A 17,628-nucleotide genomic window follows, 5' to 3' on the forward strand; every position below is an offset into this window, starting at 1 on the left:
TAATTTTGCTTCTGTTTGCTTAATTTAGAGCTGGGGGTGGGGTTGAACAAGGAAGACAACTAGGGCTAAGATGACAGAATATTTGTGCCAGGAATCTCCTGCAAATAGAAGAGGATCTGGAGAAGAGAAGACCAGTGACAAAATGCTCAGGAGTTAAGACTGATAAAAATAACCAAAAGTCTGTATGTTTGGGATATATTAACAAACCAAAATAAACTCATGCTGTAAACTTTGATTTCTGAGGACCAGGGATTATTGGTCTGGGCAAAATATAACTTTAACAAAATATTTAAGCGCTATGGCATAAGAAGCACAGTATATTCCATTTTCTCTGTATAAATCTATTCTCATGTTCTCACACAGAAGTTTGAGCCTTCACTTTGACAAACCAATCAAACTTCAAGAACAAATGATTTACCACCTCTATGTATAAAATTATTTGCTTGGAGAAAAAGCAATAAAAATCACTACCAATAAAGTAGGTATTAGGTCTACATACACCCTCCTTGGTGATTCATCCTACTTATATGAGGGGCACAAACCAACTAACCCCAAAGCAAAGTATAACACGGAGTCTGGGCACATCTTCATACAAACACTAAACTACAGCAATTCCACCTAAGCAGACTAACTAGAAATATCCACCACTGATTGGAAAAAGCACAATAATTGACATAAGATAGCTGGAAGTAAATCATTTTACAAATTCGATTTCTAAAATTACCTTTACGTTAGCTGCAAGGCTGTCAAGAGAAGAAGCTAGAAGAAAGAGGAACAGGTGTTTCAATGACTCATTATTACCATTTGGCTTTAAAACTGCCATTATATTTATTCTACAGCAGTACAAAAATTTTAGACAATGAACGAATTATTTAAAAACTTAAATGCTCCCTTGTAAGTTATACTACCACTTTTAAGTCTCCACTTCAGACTTAAAAAGCCACTTCAATTCTCTGGGTCGTGGGGTTTTTTTGTTTTGTTTTGTTTTTGTCTTTTTGAGGTTAACAATGAGGTTTTCTGGTTTTTGTTTGTTTTTTGGGTTTTGTTTTGTTTTTTTTTTTGAGATGGAGTCTCACACTGTCGCCAAGGATGGAGTGCAATGGCACCATCTCAGCTCACTGCAACTTCCGCCTCCTGGGTTTAAGCAATTCTCCTGCCTCAGCCTCCAGACTAGCTGGGATTACAGATGCCCACCACTACTGGGATTACAGATGCCCACTCTACTAAAAATTTTGTATTTTTAGTAGAGATGGGGTTTTGCTATGTTGGCCAGGCTGGTCTTGAACTCCTGACCTCAGGGACCCACCTCGGCCTCCCAAAGTGCTGGGATTACAGGTGTGAGCCTCTGGACGTTTTGTCTTCAATGACAGCACATATGGAAGAGGGAAGGGTAAAGCAAATCTAAAGTGAATGAGTAATTTCAATAACCCTTAAGCAGCCTGAAAAACTCGTATTTGAGTAGGTGCCCAGAACCTAAAAAAAAGTACTATGTGTCTAATATAAAATTTGTAAACTCTGTCTCCTCTGACATTTTCTTTGGTTTTCATGGAATCCTACTTATGCAGGAGCTCTTGAATATATTTGTCCAAGGTAGACACAAATGTTAAATTGAGACAACAAATATGTAAAAGCTTGGAGAAATACAGAACATAGCAAAAATGGAAATCACTATCATGACCGTAAATGATCATGATAGGTAAGTAGACCTAATGCCGAAGTATGGCAAGGATGACTAGGAAATGAGGTAATAAAGATACATGGAGAAAGTGAAGACTAGGTTGGATTTTTCCAGGTTGCTTAAAAAAATGTTTTTAAGATTAGTATTTGTAAGGCAATGCTAAGGTCACCATGGCTTCCCCCAGTGTGACCAGGGCTAAGGCAATGACAAGGGACTTTTTCTGGACTGCTGATCGCCCTCCCCATGTCACTGGTAGATATAAAAAGAGATTTTTAAAGCCAGGCCATTTTCATATCCTTTGGGCATATAGGTATGTATGTGCCACTTTGTCCCAGGAGCTCTCTTTGCACCCACCCCCAGCTGGGCAGGGAGTCAGCAATGCTAATGCCCTTTCAGCTATAGCCACAAACCTGCCCTGTGGCCTCATAACCTCCTTCTCATAACCCCCTTCTCATAACCTCCTTCCAGTGTGGCCTCATAACCTGTGGCCTCATAACCCTGTGGCCTCAGAAACTCCTACCTACTGGTTTTGAGCCCTTCCTCTCACAGGGGGGCTCGCCTTCATTCCCTTGCTTCTCAAAGTGCAGTCCCTGGACCAGCAGCATTCATATCACCTGGAAGCCTGTTAGAAAAGGAGAATCCTAAGCTCCACCCTAGCCCTAATGAATCAGAATCTGCAGTTTAACAAGAGCCCCAGGTGATTCAAATGCACATTCAAGTTTGAGAAGCACTGCTGTGTTCTACCTTAGGCCTGGATGAATGAGCTGACAGGTGACCTAAGCAAAGTTCTGGCTTGAAAGCTACAAGGATTCCAAGGATCTGAGCCCAGAGGTCTGAATGTCTTCTCTAAATGTACGTATGCCAAAAACTTGGTGTGTGACCTTTACACACATTGTAACCTCTCTGGAACCTTAGTTCTCCACCTGCCAGGATTAAGAAAAGACAAAGGCCAAGACCAATGTGATGTGTGAGTCCCATCATAATAGAGCCTGCATTAAACCCAACTTGTCCGCCCCAGGAAAGGACATTTGCTGTTGCCTGATTTCACTGCAGTAGGGAAGACAATGCTGCTTTATAAGCTACATGGGTGACTTTCAATTCAAAGAACTTAAATTAAATGTCAGAGGTGATGAAGCACATTCTGCTTCAAACCCTGTACTCTGTCCTTGGCCAGCTGCTGTCAAACAGCTACCACAGTCTAAGAACACTGGCTTAAGTTACCATAAGAGACTTAAAAGTAGACCCTTAAAAGTGTAAACCTTTAAGCCTAAGATTAAGAACTCTGCTGTCAGGGATGGCAATAGATGGAAAGTTCAGTACTATCAGCAGGCAAGAGAATGGACCACCACCATTCCTTTCCAGCCTAAGAATTTTGATTAACTTCAGGAATGACTGATCTTCACCAACACCACCTTCACTAACGACAAGATTCATGGATTTCAGTCAAAAGCCTACAAGGATTTCCTTAACCCAGTGACTCTCAATGTGTGGTCCAGGGATCTCCCCCAGGGGTCCCCAAGACCTTTCAGGAAATCTACAAGGTCAAACTGTTTTCATAATAATACTAAGACATGATTTGCCTCTTTCATTCCCATTCTCTCACCACTGCACAATGGAGTTTTCCAAAAGCCACGATGATGTTATGACATCATCATCATCATGACGGCTAATGGAATGTGTACTATTCTTTTTTTTTTTTTTTTCAGAAGGCGTTTCACTCTTGTTGTCCAGGCTGGAGTGCAATGGCACAATCTCGGCTCACTGTAACCTCTGCCTCCCATGTTCAAGCGATTCTCTTGCCTCAGCCTCCCAAGTAGCTGGGATTACAGGCATGCACCACCATGCCTGGCTAATTTTGTAATTTTAGTAGAGATGGGGTTTCTCCATGTTGGTCAGGCTAGTCTCAAATTCCCAACCTCAGGTAATCTGCCTGCCTCAGCCTCCCAAAGTGCTGGGATTACAGGCGTGAGTCATTGCACCTGGCCGTAATCTATTCTTATATTTTAAAAATGTATCAGCTTTAATTTCTAACATGCTAACTACTGATACTATCCACATCAAAAAAAGCTCTTTGGGTTCCTCAATAATATTAAGAATGCAAAAGGGCCTGAAATCTAAAGGTTTAAGAACACCCTGCCTTCATCTAACTGCTTCAGATAGAGTTAGCTTCCTACCTCACTGACATGAAATCTTGTAAAGTAAATGTTACATCTCCTGATTATCATCAATCTCCTGTTTTTTCCCATCCAGAAAAATGGAAAGCCTTATTTGTTAGGCATCAATGGTGACTTTGCAAGGGGTTCACAGCAGGACAAGTTGCATTCTGCTTTCCCAGCCCAGCCAGGGAACAGCCAGGGAACAACTGCAACCACAGCACACTCAGCACGCTGCTCAGAATGGTCCCCTTCAATGATGAGGGGAACTCTCAGACAGAAGCTTCTCAGCTGACTCTGCTTTGTGGGAACAGTGCCCTGGAAATTCCACAGCTGGAGAGTACTTGAGAATTAGGCCCACAGTTCTGAACATAACCTGTGATTCCTAGAATGAAAGACTATACACAGGACACATTTGTTGCCATAGGGAAATGTACAGGAGTAACAAGAAACTCAAGTACCTCTTCTCATTGGAAACGGAAAGTCTGAAAACTTAGATTTTCTTCTACACCTCCTCAAATGATGCTCTGAAATATTCTCACCAAAGGGCTTTGCACTGTCCACCTGAAAGTAAAGGAAAGAAATAAGACTAGAATCCACTATAGCTTCTAGTACCCTCCCCTCTTCACCGGTAATGCCTGTCTCCCCCTCAATCACTGATTACACAGGTTGGAAAAAGAAGGCTGGAAAACCACCTAGACCACAGTCTCCAAGTCTGCTACATGTTACACCTAAAAGGAGAAACTCTCTGTCCTTCATTGAGGCTAGAACATGAGGAGATAGGCTAAACATTAGCATAAAGAACTAAATTTAGACACAAATTACATTCCAACAACTGGTAAGGATACAGCACACAAAGAGGGCAAGTGAAGCTTTATTTCACAATCTCTTAAAATAGGACAATGTTTCACATTCCTTAAACAGTATGAGTAGTGGTGGCCTAAGTGGGGTCCTCACTGACAGCAAGGGATTCCCACAAGATGACATTTCTACTTTCCACATTCCTCTCTGGTCCGGGTGTCTACATTTTTGAAAAAAGAATAATGATAGCTAGGCCGGGTGCAGGGGCTCACACTTGTAATCCTACCACGTTGGGAGGCCGAGGAGGGAGGATCACCTGAGGTGAGGAGTTCGAGACCACCCTGACCAACATGGAGAAACCTCGTCTCTACTAAAAATACAAAAATCAGCTGGGCGTGGTGGCACATGCCTGTAAACCCAGCTACTTGGGAGGCTGAGGCAGGAGAATCACTTGAACCCGGGAGACGGAGGTTGCGATGCGCCGAGATCATGACATTGCACTCCAGCCTGGGCAACAAGAGTGAAACTCCATCTCAAAAAAATAATAATAAATAATAATAATAATAGCAACTATATTATTTTAACTATGGTGACTGACCATATTTTCCTAAGGAAAAATTGGGTAACATGATCTGCAAACAGTTTAAAACATGTGAACTAGGGACTCTTCCAAATATCTACAATATCGAGTTGCTGAATTTTTTTTATTTCTGTTTTTTAAAATTTTAATAAGGCAGGTTATAATGTTACTTTTCATTTTACTTTAATATATTGACTTGAATTTACAGTCTTTATAACATCAGGTTTTCTAAATTTTAATGCTTCTACTTAAGGAAGCATCACATATCATCAGAAAATCTGACTAAATAAAATAATTAAATATGTAAAATCACTGATAAAAGACTTTGGTGCATAGGAAAAACTATATAAGAATTTGTTAAATAAAATAAGTATCAAGTAAGTTTTAATCCCCTAAGAAATCTACCAAGATTTTAAGATTACTTAGTTCATAATGGCATGGACTAAAGTTGTATTTTACAATAATTTATATCAAATGAAGTAAATCAGAGATATTTTCAACAAAATGAAATAAATGAACTCAATTCGATATTTTCATGGCCCCATGTTTAAAGATTGGTCATTAGATTTTTGCCAGATGTCATTACCCAGGCCACCAAGACAACAGTTGTTGTGTATTTTTTGTAGATAGCTGTTCTGCAGTTTCTAGCCAAACAGTTCTACAAACCAATTCTACATACAGTCATCTCAGCAGCACCTTCACTTCGAGACTTACTACACTTCACAGTCTCTGCCTAATACACAAACATCACCACTGGTGACTTTAAATCAAAATATCAACTTAATGATACTATCAATAGTTAACATTCTAAAGAATAAGTCATTAATTAGAACATGAACTGGTGTTTGTGTAGACTACAAAATAACACAGGAAATTTTTTAAATGTAATGTTAATCGGAATATATAGGAAAACTAATCTGTATATACAGTATAATTACAACTTTGTGGAAAAAATAAAGCCTATGGATGCAAGCACAATGCAGAGAAATTGAGTCAAATTAAATCAAACAATGATTTTATTATGCTGGTGAGCCAATGGATTAATTTTTTTCTTGAACTTTTCTGTTTTCCATTACTTTCATAGTAGCAAAAAAGTTGTAGGCTGGGTGTGGTGGCTCATGCCTGTAATCCCAGCACTGTGGGAGGCTGATGTGGGTGGATCACCTGAGGTCAGGAGTTCGAGACCAGCCTGACCAACATGGTAAAACCCTGTCTTTACTAAAAGCACAACAATTAGCTGGGTGTGGTGGTGGGCACCTGTAATCCCACCTACTCAGCAGGCTGAGGCAGGAGAATCGCTTGAACATGGAAGGCGGAGGTTGCAGTAAGCCAAGATTGTATCACTGCACTCCAGCCTAGGCAACAGTGCAAGACTCTGTCTCAAAAAAAAAAAAAAAAAATTGTAAAGAGACTAAGAGAACCAGTGTGATTAAATTTGCCCACCATTGCCAGAGGACATAATCTAAGATGACTTTAATGAAGGGCTTTGAGTATCGCACAACATTGCTTCTTCCTGCAAACAAACTTTTCTGGCTCTTCAACATATGGCCACTGAGCACCAATCTCATTAAGAAAACTCATGTAGTTTTCTTTAAAACTGATGAAGCTTTAGTTTTGGATTGATACAGAGTGCATGCCAACCTTCGTTATGTGTTTTCAACCTCTGTCAGTTCACTGACTCTTCAAGATAATGGCAAGTTATCATGTGTAGATATTATACTCTGCTAATAATTTTCAAAAATTAAAAATAGGGATGGCTGACATTTACTGAGCAAGTCCCCTGTATAAGGCACCTTTCTAAGAGCTTCCTGACAATGATCTAGGAAATTAACATAATTTAATCACAATTATTATTCAATTTGAAGTACCTTTTTATTTAATACTATTCATTTGTTATTATAGCTCAAACTTCCTTTATTCCACCCTCATCCATATTCTCACTATTGCAAAATACTCTAAAAAATAATTTTAGGCTCACATGTCTAACAACAAATGGAGGCTTGCTTCCTCCAGAGATTTTGAAATTATTTCCAAGGTTCAACTGAACTGGCTGGTCCTGGAAGAAATGCCTGGTCGAATATGGAGAGGGCGCCCGGGTTTGCATGCCTTTGGGCAGTCTGTTGAGGTTATTCTCCTTTAGTTTCATCTTTATAGTATTTAAGGGAAATATTGGTTCATGTGATGTAGATAAAGGCCTTCGTGACTTATGTCTTTCTTCCTGAAATAAACAAAAAAAAAAAGAATATTTTTAAAAATAAATAAAGAAAAGAAAATTCAATCAGAATATAACTGTATTTAATTGAACTTTAAAAAATTAAGGTCGAAGATAGAACACCTCAGATTTATAAAACATAAACTTAAGGAAGGACATTTCTCTAATTTTTTTCCTGTTCAGTTTAATATCAGTAGTATTTATAACTTGCTAGTATAATGTATTCAACTAATTAACAGTGAGATTTATTTACAACGGGAAAGTTAGAAAGTGTCAGACACCTCCAATAGATAGATAATAGAGAATTTGACACATACAGGGGTCTAGCAATTTCACTTCCAGCAATGTATTATAAGGAAATAACTACAGCTATATGTATAGCTACAAAAATGCTTATGGTAATTTAAAAGTTAGAAACCAACTGTACTAGTGAGTAAGCAATTGTGCTCAGTTGCAAATCCACCTCAGCTATACAATACTGTTCCAGGGACTCTACAAACCCCCTTTTTGCTTTTCCAGCTGGTCTCTGTAGGTTCTGCCACTAGAAGGTGCTAGAGAAAGTGCAAGGCTAGAGGAGATACAATGACTGGCTACTTCCAGTTTTGTATTCTATTCTTGTTAGCATCATTCCAGCAACAATTCTTCGCCTTAACAGCTGCAAGTGGCTCCAGATTATAGCCTTTCCCCTATTATGCCAGAACTAGCCCCACTGCACCCCTCCAGACATATCAACAGCAGCTGGCCAGAGCCCCCTGTTCAGATTTGAGTCTAGACCCAGAGGAACCTTCTTCCAAGCTCCTGTGGCACCAGCAGTGAGCAGTGCCCCTCCTTAGAGATCTGAGTCCCAGCTCATCAGAGTCCCACCTTCGAATTCCTGAAGAAGCATCCAGGAAAGCAGCCCTTCTCCAGAGGTCTGGGTCCCATTTCTGTTCAGTCTCTTCTTTAAGCTTCTGTGTTCTTGCTGACCCAACATCTTCCCTTTGTTTCCCCAGCCCTAGGGGTGGAAGCTGCTTCCTGCAGTTACTCTTCATTTCAGTGTTCCCCTTTTACCTTTCAGTCTTTCAACCCCTGTTTAGCCATTTTTTTAAATTAAATCCTTCTGTTACAATCACAAGTTTGGTGTGGTTTCCTGACTGGACCCTGGCTGATATATCAGTTAAGTGCTCAAAAAAAAGAAAATGAATGGCCAAACAGATTACAGTACTTCCATACAATGGAATACTATGAAACCATGAAAAATTGTCTGGCACAAGAATACTTGAGGACATGAGAAAATGTTTATGATAAGTTAAGTTAAAAAAAAAAGAAGGGTACAAAATAATATGCAATGCAGTGTGATCTCAATCTTTTTTAAAGTGTGTATGTGTGTACAGAATATACTAAAAAAATTAATGGTGATCTCTAAATGGCAAGAACAGGACAAGTTTTTTAAATTTTGGGTCCTTTTCGCTTATTTATCTTTGTTTTCTAATTTTCCAAAATAAAGTGATACTTTTGTTTTAAGGAAAAAAAAAAAAAAAAAAAACAGACTGAGTGCGGTGGCTCACGCCTGTAATCCCAACACTTTGGGAGCCTGAAGCAGAGGATCTCTTGAGGCAGGAGTTCAAGAAAAAAACAATAAAACTATTTGTTTAAAAAGTTAACACTGAAAGGAAGACCTAGGAAGTTAAAACAGAATTAAAATGGTAGAATAGAAGAGAAAGAAACACTGAAAAATTGCTATGAACACATCACAAATAAATTGGAGAGAAAAGAGGATAAATAAGGTGAAACTAAAAAGCAGATAATGCCTTCCTTAAAATTAATCATTGGTCTCCCATTATATGAGTTATTATGCTGCGAGGTTTGATAGATTTGCAGAGATTATTGGCCCTTCTGTCTCATTCAGAATCCTGTAACACACAGCCCACATTTTCAAGGTCATTTCTAGGACCATACATAAGATCTGGGATAAACATTTTGTTTCACATACAGGTTTTACTCTACCGTGTCCCAAAGTATTTGGAGAAGCTTCACAAACTACCTTTATTCCTTCTCTATCTTGTTCTAGAAAAGATTTTAAGTGGCAACAACATTATATACAATAAGGTAAAAGCAAAACAGAAAGAAATTTGGGTGAGGGGGACACTAGGACTGAAGGAGAGAGTAAAATTGAGGTAGTACACATGGATGCCCTAAGACCCTTCATGTTTACCAAAGATGGACCATGAATACAATCTGAGCATCAGCCTCAGCAAAAGAAAGATGGCCCCATGTTTACTGCAGCACTATTCATAATAGCCAAGATTTGGAATCAACCTAAGTGTCCATCAACATATGAATGGATAAAGAAATTATATTACATACACACAATGGAATACTGTTCAGCCACAAAAAATAATGAGATCCTGTCTTGCAACAACACGGATGGAAGTTAAGGTCATTATATCAAGTGAAATAAGCCAGGCACAGAAAGACAAACTTCATATATTCTCACTTATTTGTGGGAGCTAAAAATTAAAACAATTGAACTCATGGAGACAGACAGTAGAATGATGGTTACCAGAGGATGGGAAGGGTCATGGGGGCTGAGGGGGAGTGGAGATGGTTAATGGGTACAAAAAAAAAAAAAATAGAAAGAATGAATAAGATCTAGTATTTGATAGAACAACAGGGTGACTATAGTCAATAATAATTTAATTGTAAATTTTAAAATAACTAAAAGAATATAATTGGATTGCTTGTAACTCAAAGGATAAATGTTTTAAGTGTCAGATACACCATTTACCTTGATGTGATTATTACACACTGTATGCCTATATCAAAATATCTCATGTACCCCATAAATATATACAGGTATTATGTATCCATTAAAAAATAAAATTTCTAAATTTTTATTTTATTTTTATTATTTTTTATTTATTTATTTTATTTGAGACAGAGTCTCACTCTGTCACCCAGGGTGAAGTACAGTGGAGCCATCCTGGCTCACTGCAGCCTTGACCTCCCAGGCTCAGGCGATTTGCATGTCTCAGCCTCCCAAGTAGCTGGGATTACAGGCGCACACCACCATGCCCAGCTAACTTTTGTATTTTTGGTAGAGATGGGGTTTCACCACGTTGCCTGGGCTGTTCTCTAACTCCTGACTTCAGGTGATCCATCCACCTCGGCCTCCCAAAGTGCTGGGATCACAGGCATGAGCCACCATGCCCAGCCTAAAATTTTTAAACTTTTAAAAAAGAAAGATGGAAACTGCTGTTCATAAGATCAAAAGTAAATGTCATAGAACAACAATAACAAAAGCTAATTAGCTCACTTACATCAAATTTGTAATTTTAGCTTCTGAATCACTCTGCTTCCAGCTACATCATGCTGCCAAACATATGTGCCAAACATACTCTAATATGACTGGCTGAGTAAACAGTTTGAATTATAGAAATTCAAACCTAGTAAAAACTTTCCAGGTTTCTACTTGTTTAGTTTCCTGTAAACTTGATAAACTGAGTTTGGGCAAACATTCTTTAAATTTGGAAAAAAAAAAAAAATCCAGTCATTTCTATCATTAGATTTGTAGTGTACTTACAAGAAATCTGTTTCTATGCAGAAACACACATTCTCTGATGGCTGTCCTTGTAGAAAACTCTATTTTAGGAGCAATGCCCTAAAAATAAAACAGCATAAGAAAAGCAAATAAAATTACTAGAAACAGTTCTTTAGCCATCTCATTCTAACTTAAAATCATACAAGAACCTAATTGCTCTTCTGTGTGGTTGGCATAATTCACACACATTATCTAAAATACATATGTAATAAGAATAGCTAAATACTTATGTAATATATATTATGTATCAGAGCCAGGCCTAAGTAATTCATATATATTAACTCATCCAATCCTAACACAACCCCATGAGGCAGGTTTTACAATAGTACTTCTCAATTAAGACACAGTTTAAGTAACATGTCCATCTAGTAATGATGCCTATTAATTGAACCCAGGCATTCCGGCTCCAGTGTCCATGATGTTAGCTACTCTATTTAAAACACCGCACCATGGAATGATGCGATTCCATGAGACAGGTATGTATAATTACCTAGAGAGAGGTATGTATAATGTATAGAGTCTTCCTCTCTACCTACCTGCTTTGAAAAACTTGCTTTATATCTCATATCAGATATTTATATTCATTAGATCTAATTCCAAATTAATTTTGTTTCATTGATTTGATATTTCCCTTTTTTGTCCTCAGTACCATACTGTCTAAAACATTGGGTTATATATATATGTGTGTGTATATATATCCTATCCTGTTTAATTCTTATAATCCTATAGGGTAGGTACAATTATTATAATCATCCTGTTTTACAGATGTTAAAACTGAAAAATGGGCAAAAACTAGAAACAATCCAAACATCCTTAATGGGTGAACAGATGAACCGTGGTGTATTTACATAATGGAAACTACTCAGTAATAACAAGGAACAAATGAATGACACACACAACTACATGGATGGATCTCAACAGCATTCTTCTAAGTGAGAAAAGCCAGTCTCAAAAGGTTACAGACTGTATGATTCCATTTATGTAACATTCTCAAAAAAACAAAACTATGGTGATGGAGAAAAAACTAGTGCTTAGGGTCAGGGGAAGGGTGTGCCTATAAAGGGGTAACATGAGGGGGATTTTAGGAGTGATGGGATTGTTCTATATCCCGATCGTAGTAGTGGTTTTACAAATCTATACATGTGTTAAAATTCATAGAACTGTAGACCAAAAAAGCATCAATTTTATTGTATAATAATTTTTAAAATACAACTACTTTCCCCACAAAATGAGGCCTAAAGAGACATTAAGGCAATTTTCCCAAATTTACAAGGCTTATAAATGGCACCACAGCAACAGGACCTGGATCTGACTAAATTACACTGTCTCCATCTGACCCCATTGACTCACCAATGGCCCCTCTGCATGACCTCTCTGCTCTACTCTCCCCCAGAGAACACCACCTGGCCAAGTTACTTCTTGTCCTGAGGGCACCTTCCTTTTCTTCTTTTCCATCCAAATTTTACCCATCTCTCAATGTCTGATCTCACTCTAACTCCTCCAGGTAAGCCCATAGTAGTCTCTCCCTCCAGTCTCTAATATTTCATTTTCATTTATACAACTTATACTCAAGGTGCTTCCATAACAGGGTCTGCCCCAGCTGAAGCCCTCGAAAGAAAGGAAGCCAACACCTACTGCATGCTTATTACATGTGCCAGGTTCTGTTAAGGGTTTCCAGAGGCATGATCTCATCTAATCCTCACACAACCTGTGTAGTAGACCACTGTATTCCCATTTTACACAGGAGGGAACAGACTTGGAGAGGTTTAACAGTATGCCCAATGTCACACAGGTGGGTAGAGCCAGGATTTGAAACTCTGCTGAATTGGCCAGGCACAGTGGCTCACGCCTGTAATCCCAGCACTTTGGGAGGCCAAGGCGGGCAGATCACGAGGTCAAGAGATCGAGACCATCCTGGCCAACATGGTGAAACCCGTTCTCTACTAAAAATACAAAAATTAGCTGGGTGTGATGGCGTGAGCCTGTAGTCCCAGCTATTCAGGAGGCTGAAGCAGGAGAATCGCTTGAACCTGGGAGGCGGAGGTTGCAGTGAGCCGAGATCGCGCCACTGCACTCCAGCCTGATGACAGAGAGAGACTCAAAAAAAAAAAAAAAAAAAGAAAGAAAGAAAAAAGAAACTCTGCTGAACTACTGCAAAACCTACCTTCTTTCCATTTCCTCATGCTATCTCTTCAGGGGCCTTGTGAATCAGCTAGTCAGCTTGTTTCCTGTGCATTCATTCATTCCTGTGCACCCATCCTGTCTACACAAGTCCTCACAGGTACAATCTATATCCTTAACTCCTTTTTATATTGCCTGTAGAATGCACAGTAGGCACACAAGAGTGCAAAGCTTGGACAGACAACTCAAGAAAAGATTTCTAGGCTTATAAACACAGGTGCCAAGATGCTACACGGAGTCAGACAATGCAGAGGGACATTTGATAAAGAATGTACAATCATATGACTAGTACTGCCTCATCTTTTGTTAACCAGATGGCTTACATGAAGAAGAAGGCAAGGAGAGTTTCAGTGTCCACAGTGCTACTGGTAGAATCATATGACCCTCACATGTGTGCCAAGCCTCCGTGGCCTGAACAAGTCATCTCTCATGCCACAGGCTTGTACAGTCTTCTCATTGCCTCACAGGGAGACAGTATTAACCCTTAGATGACAGCACAATAAATAATAACAGCTTAGATTTATTGTACACTTAACTATATACCAGGTATTATGCTAAACACTGTATATTACCTCATCTAACACTCAAAATAATCCTGTAAGGGATGTACTATTATAGTCCCATTTTACAGATGAATAAACTAAGGCACAAAGAGTAATTTACCCAAAGTCTCATAGCCATTCATGACAAAACTGGGAATGAACCCAAACAATCTGATTCCATACTAAACCACTGTACATGCAGCTGCCTAATAGATTTTCAAATTCCTGATCCACTTTGCACAGAGAGGAGGAAGGAAGACCACCGCTGGTAAGGAACCCACATTCTGTAACACATTTTTGTTCACCTTATATGACCTCCACTCCTTGCAATGACTTACAGACAATAAAGAAGAATGTATTTTCTTTTTCATACCATACTGCTTTTAGCATAACATTTTACTTTAGAGTTGAAATTTAGAGACTATATATCATCCAGTCTCCTTACCAATGGAATGATGTTGATAATGGTTAGGTCAATGAAAGGATTTAACATAATAAATAACATAATAACATAAACAAAAATAATTTTTAAATGTTTTTTATGCTCACTTTACAAAGTCAGTCTTAACCTAACATGATAATAAATTGTGTAATCTTCTCATTGCCTCACAGGGAGACAGTATTATTGTCTTTTATTATCTATTATCTAATAGATGAGACAGTAATATTATTTATTATCTAATAGATAAGACTAGATAATATTGCAAACAAAAAAAAATTCTTGACCTCACCAGGAAATAAAAAATACTGTTAAAGTATCAAGTGAAATAAAACAGCAGAATACAGAAATACAAAGAACAGCCACATGCTAGTGGAGGAAATAAATCTAATTGTTAGTAAGTTGATAAATTAGGAGAAAATAAAGTGAATTTGTCTCACATATTCATTCTTACTTCCTACAATATTAATGAAAAGAAATCAGACAGTGGGCTGAAATAAATATGAGAAAATTAGCATCATTCAGTGAGTAAGAGCACAGGCTCTGAAGCCAGTCAGGCCAGCATGAGAATTCCTGCTCCATTACTCACCAGTTCAGTGACCCTAAGTGCATTTCTGAAACTCTTTACACCAGCTTCCCTCTCCTTTAAAGTGGGGAAAGAAGAGGATAGTGAGCTCACCACAGTGCCTGGTATACAGTGAGCACACAGTGAACATCAGCTATTTTTTTTTTTTTTTTAAATGGAGTCTCACTCTGTCGCCCAGGCTGCAGTGCAGTGGCATGATCTTGGCTCACTGCTGCCTTTACCTCCTGCCTCAGCATCTCAGTAGCTGGGATTACAGGCATGCGCCACCACGCTCAACTAATTTTTGTATTTTTAGTAGAGACGAGGTTTCACCATGTTGGCCAGGCTGAAACATCAGCTATTATTAAAGTGATAGTTCTTTTTTGTGGTATCTCGGGGGCAATCAGCTGCTTCAAGGTGAAGCTGAAGGCTGTGCATGGTGGCTCACATAGGTTGAGGCAGGAGAATCACCTGAGGTCAGGAGTTCGAGACCAGCCTGGTCAACATGGGGAAACCTCGTCTCCACTAAAAACACGAAAATCAGTCAGGCATGGTGGTGAGTGCCTGTAATCCCAGCTACTTGGGAAGCTGAGGCAGGAGAATCACTTGAACCTGGCAGGCGGAGGTTGCAGTGAGCTGAGATCACTCCACTGTACTCCACCTGGGCAACAACGCAAGACTCCATCGCAAAAAATAATAATAACAATTAAGTGTGTTGCTCTTTCATCTTATACACTTTTGAAGATTTGCAATGTGTCTAGCACGTAGATTACAGCCAGGGACATTGGTTAAGAGCTACTGGAAACAAAACTAAAAGCAAACTCAACATATGTGATGTTTATGGCCCTCAGATCCTTAGTATTGTGTGATTTTCTCCCCTTAACATGTCTTTCTGAAATTGTCTATTAAAGCAAAGGAAATACCTGACAAAGGAAGTATGTATTGCATTAATCAGGATGTAACTAACATTCTCCTATTCAGAATAATACTTATTTATGTGTGAAAGCAACATGGATGTGATCTCCAACACAGAATTTTCATGACGCTTTTATTGTATACAAATAAATACGTAACAGTTACTTGGTTAGACATCAAAACAAAAACAAACAAAGAAAAAAAAAATGAAGCTGAATATTTCCTTTCCAGCCACTGGCTGCCAGAAATTCATTGCAGTGGATGATGAAAGCAAACTTCATACTTTTTATGAGAAGCATATGGCCACAGAAGTTACTACTGAGATGCTCTGGGTGAAGATTGGGAGGGTTATGTGGTCCAGATCAGCGGTGGGAATGACAAACAAGTTTTTCCCATAAAGCAGGGTGTCTTGACCCATGGCTATGTCCACCTGCTGCTGAGAAGGGACATTCCTGTTATAGACCAAGGAGAATTGGAGAAAGAAAGTGCAAATCTGTTCAGGGTCACAATGTGGTCACCAATCTGACCATTCTCAACTTGGTTATCATGAGAAGGATATTCCTGGACTGACCGACACTATGGTGTCTCATCGCCTGGGGCCCAAAAGACCTAGCAGAATCTGCACTTTTCAATCACTCTAAAAAAGATGCAATATATTGTAATAAAGCCCTTAAACAAAGAAGGTAAGAAACCTAGAACCAAAGCACCCAAGATTCAGTGTCTCGTTACTCCACATGTCCTTTAACACAAACTCTGGCATACTACTCTGACGAAAGAGACTACTAAGGGAAATAGGAGAGAGGCTGCAGAATATGCTAAACTTTTGGCCAAAAGAATGAAGGAGACCAAAGAAAAATGCCAGGAACATATTGACAACAGATGCAGGCGGCCCTCTCTGCGAGCTTCTACTTCTGAGACCAGTCAAAAATAAAATTTTTTGAGTAACAAATAAGATCAGATCCCACACTCCAAAAACCACTACTATGGCAATTGGTTTTATTTTGCTTTATAGAATGGTTGAGAGAAATTGAGTCCCTCTATCTATTCACAAATTGTTTAAAATATAATTTGATTAACTTAGTTGTAAGAATACTCTACCTCTAATGCATGCAGGTGTTTCCATATATTTAAAAAACCCTCTCTCTAATGACTAACTGCATGTATAAATAACTATAAATACAACCTCCTATAGGTTATTTTTCCTATTTATGACCATAAAGCTGAACAGAGATAACACTCAAGAAAATATAAGAACATCTGCTTCTTTTTATCTTGATACTTGGCTGGATACCAGCTCAGTGTTTGTAGATGCCTTTTATTTAGCAGAGAACTAGGCAAACCAAAGTTAAAATAATAGAGTATCCCCTACCTGATTCTCATCAGTTTTTGATCCCTTTTAGCTTCTGAAGAGCAATATCCCAATAACTCAAAATAAAATAATTAAAGGCAAGCTTCTCACATGTACCATGGATTTAAATGATACATGAAGATCTTGGAGAAACAAAGACAGTTTCAGTGAGATTCATCAAACTCTCAAAGATAATGAAGGGCTTGGGGTTACAGTCATTAGGAATTCTGATTAGGGCAACCTTTAATGAATGTTTGCTGTTTGAAGTATTAGAAGCTCTGTCATGATAAGCGTCATAGAAACAGAGGTCCTGACTGTTATATTAAATATATTCTGCACAGTACTCTCAACAAAGTAGGAAACGATAACAAATTATAGTAATTGTAATTCATGGGGCAATACGAGAAAAGCTGAGTATCAAAATACTTTTTATAATTCTCAAAGGCGTAGCCTTTTAAATGGAGATCATTCAAGTGATGTAACAGTCAAGAAAATCGTCAGGGTTGCCGTGGGAATAGAAATTGTCAAAGACAACATCAAAATGCGTACCTTGAATTTGGGTTCAGACAATGCCCCCCAAAGAATTAAATTATCAGTGGAATATCTGCTATATCCTTCAAGATCCTTCAGTAAT

The 17,628-nt window shown here is 38.6% G+C and overlaps 1 protein-coding gene and 1 pseudogene across 8 annotated transcripts in view; one reads left to right on the top strand and one right to left on the bottom strand.

Moving 5' to 3' along the window:
- SPATA6L (spermatogenesis associated 6 like) overlaps positions 1–17,628 on the bottom strand; it is an 81,530-nt gene that overhangs the window by 20,367 nt on the left and 43,535 nt on the right. For 7 of the 8 annotated variants that reach the window (XM_033237234.1, XM_033237235.1, XM_033237238.1 and 4 more), the window contains 4 exons: positions 10,987–11,064; positions 7,191–7,430; positions 4,293–4,395; positions 725–759 (listed from right to left, as the gene is read on the bottom strand). In XM_033237234.1, coding sequence (XP_033093125.1) covers positions 725–759; positions 4,293–4,395; positions 7,191–7,430; positions 10,987–11,064 — 456 coding nt within the window. Of the gene's footprint in view, positions 1–724; positions 760–4,292; positions 4,396–7,190; positions 7,431–8,288; positions 8,419–10,986; positions 11,065–17,628 lie in introns of those variants that run through there. The other variant, XM_033237241.1, reaches the window with a different exon arrangement.
- LOC117098539 lies at positions 15,853–16,577 on the top strand (annotated as a pseudogene).

This window comes from Trachypithecus francoisi, unplaced genomic scaffold (genome assembly GCF_009764315.1).
Source record: "Trachypithecus francoisi isolate TF-2019V2 unplaced genomic scaffold, Tfra_2.0 Lachesis_group16, whole genome shotgun sequence".
NCBI classification, from domain to species: domain Eukaryota; kingdom Metazoa; phylum Chordata; class Mammalia; order Primates; family Cercopithecidae; genus Trachypithecus; species Trachypithecus francoisi.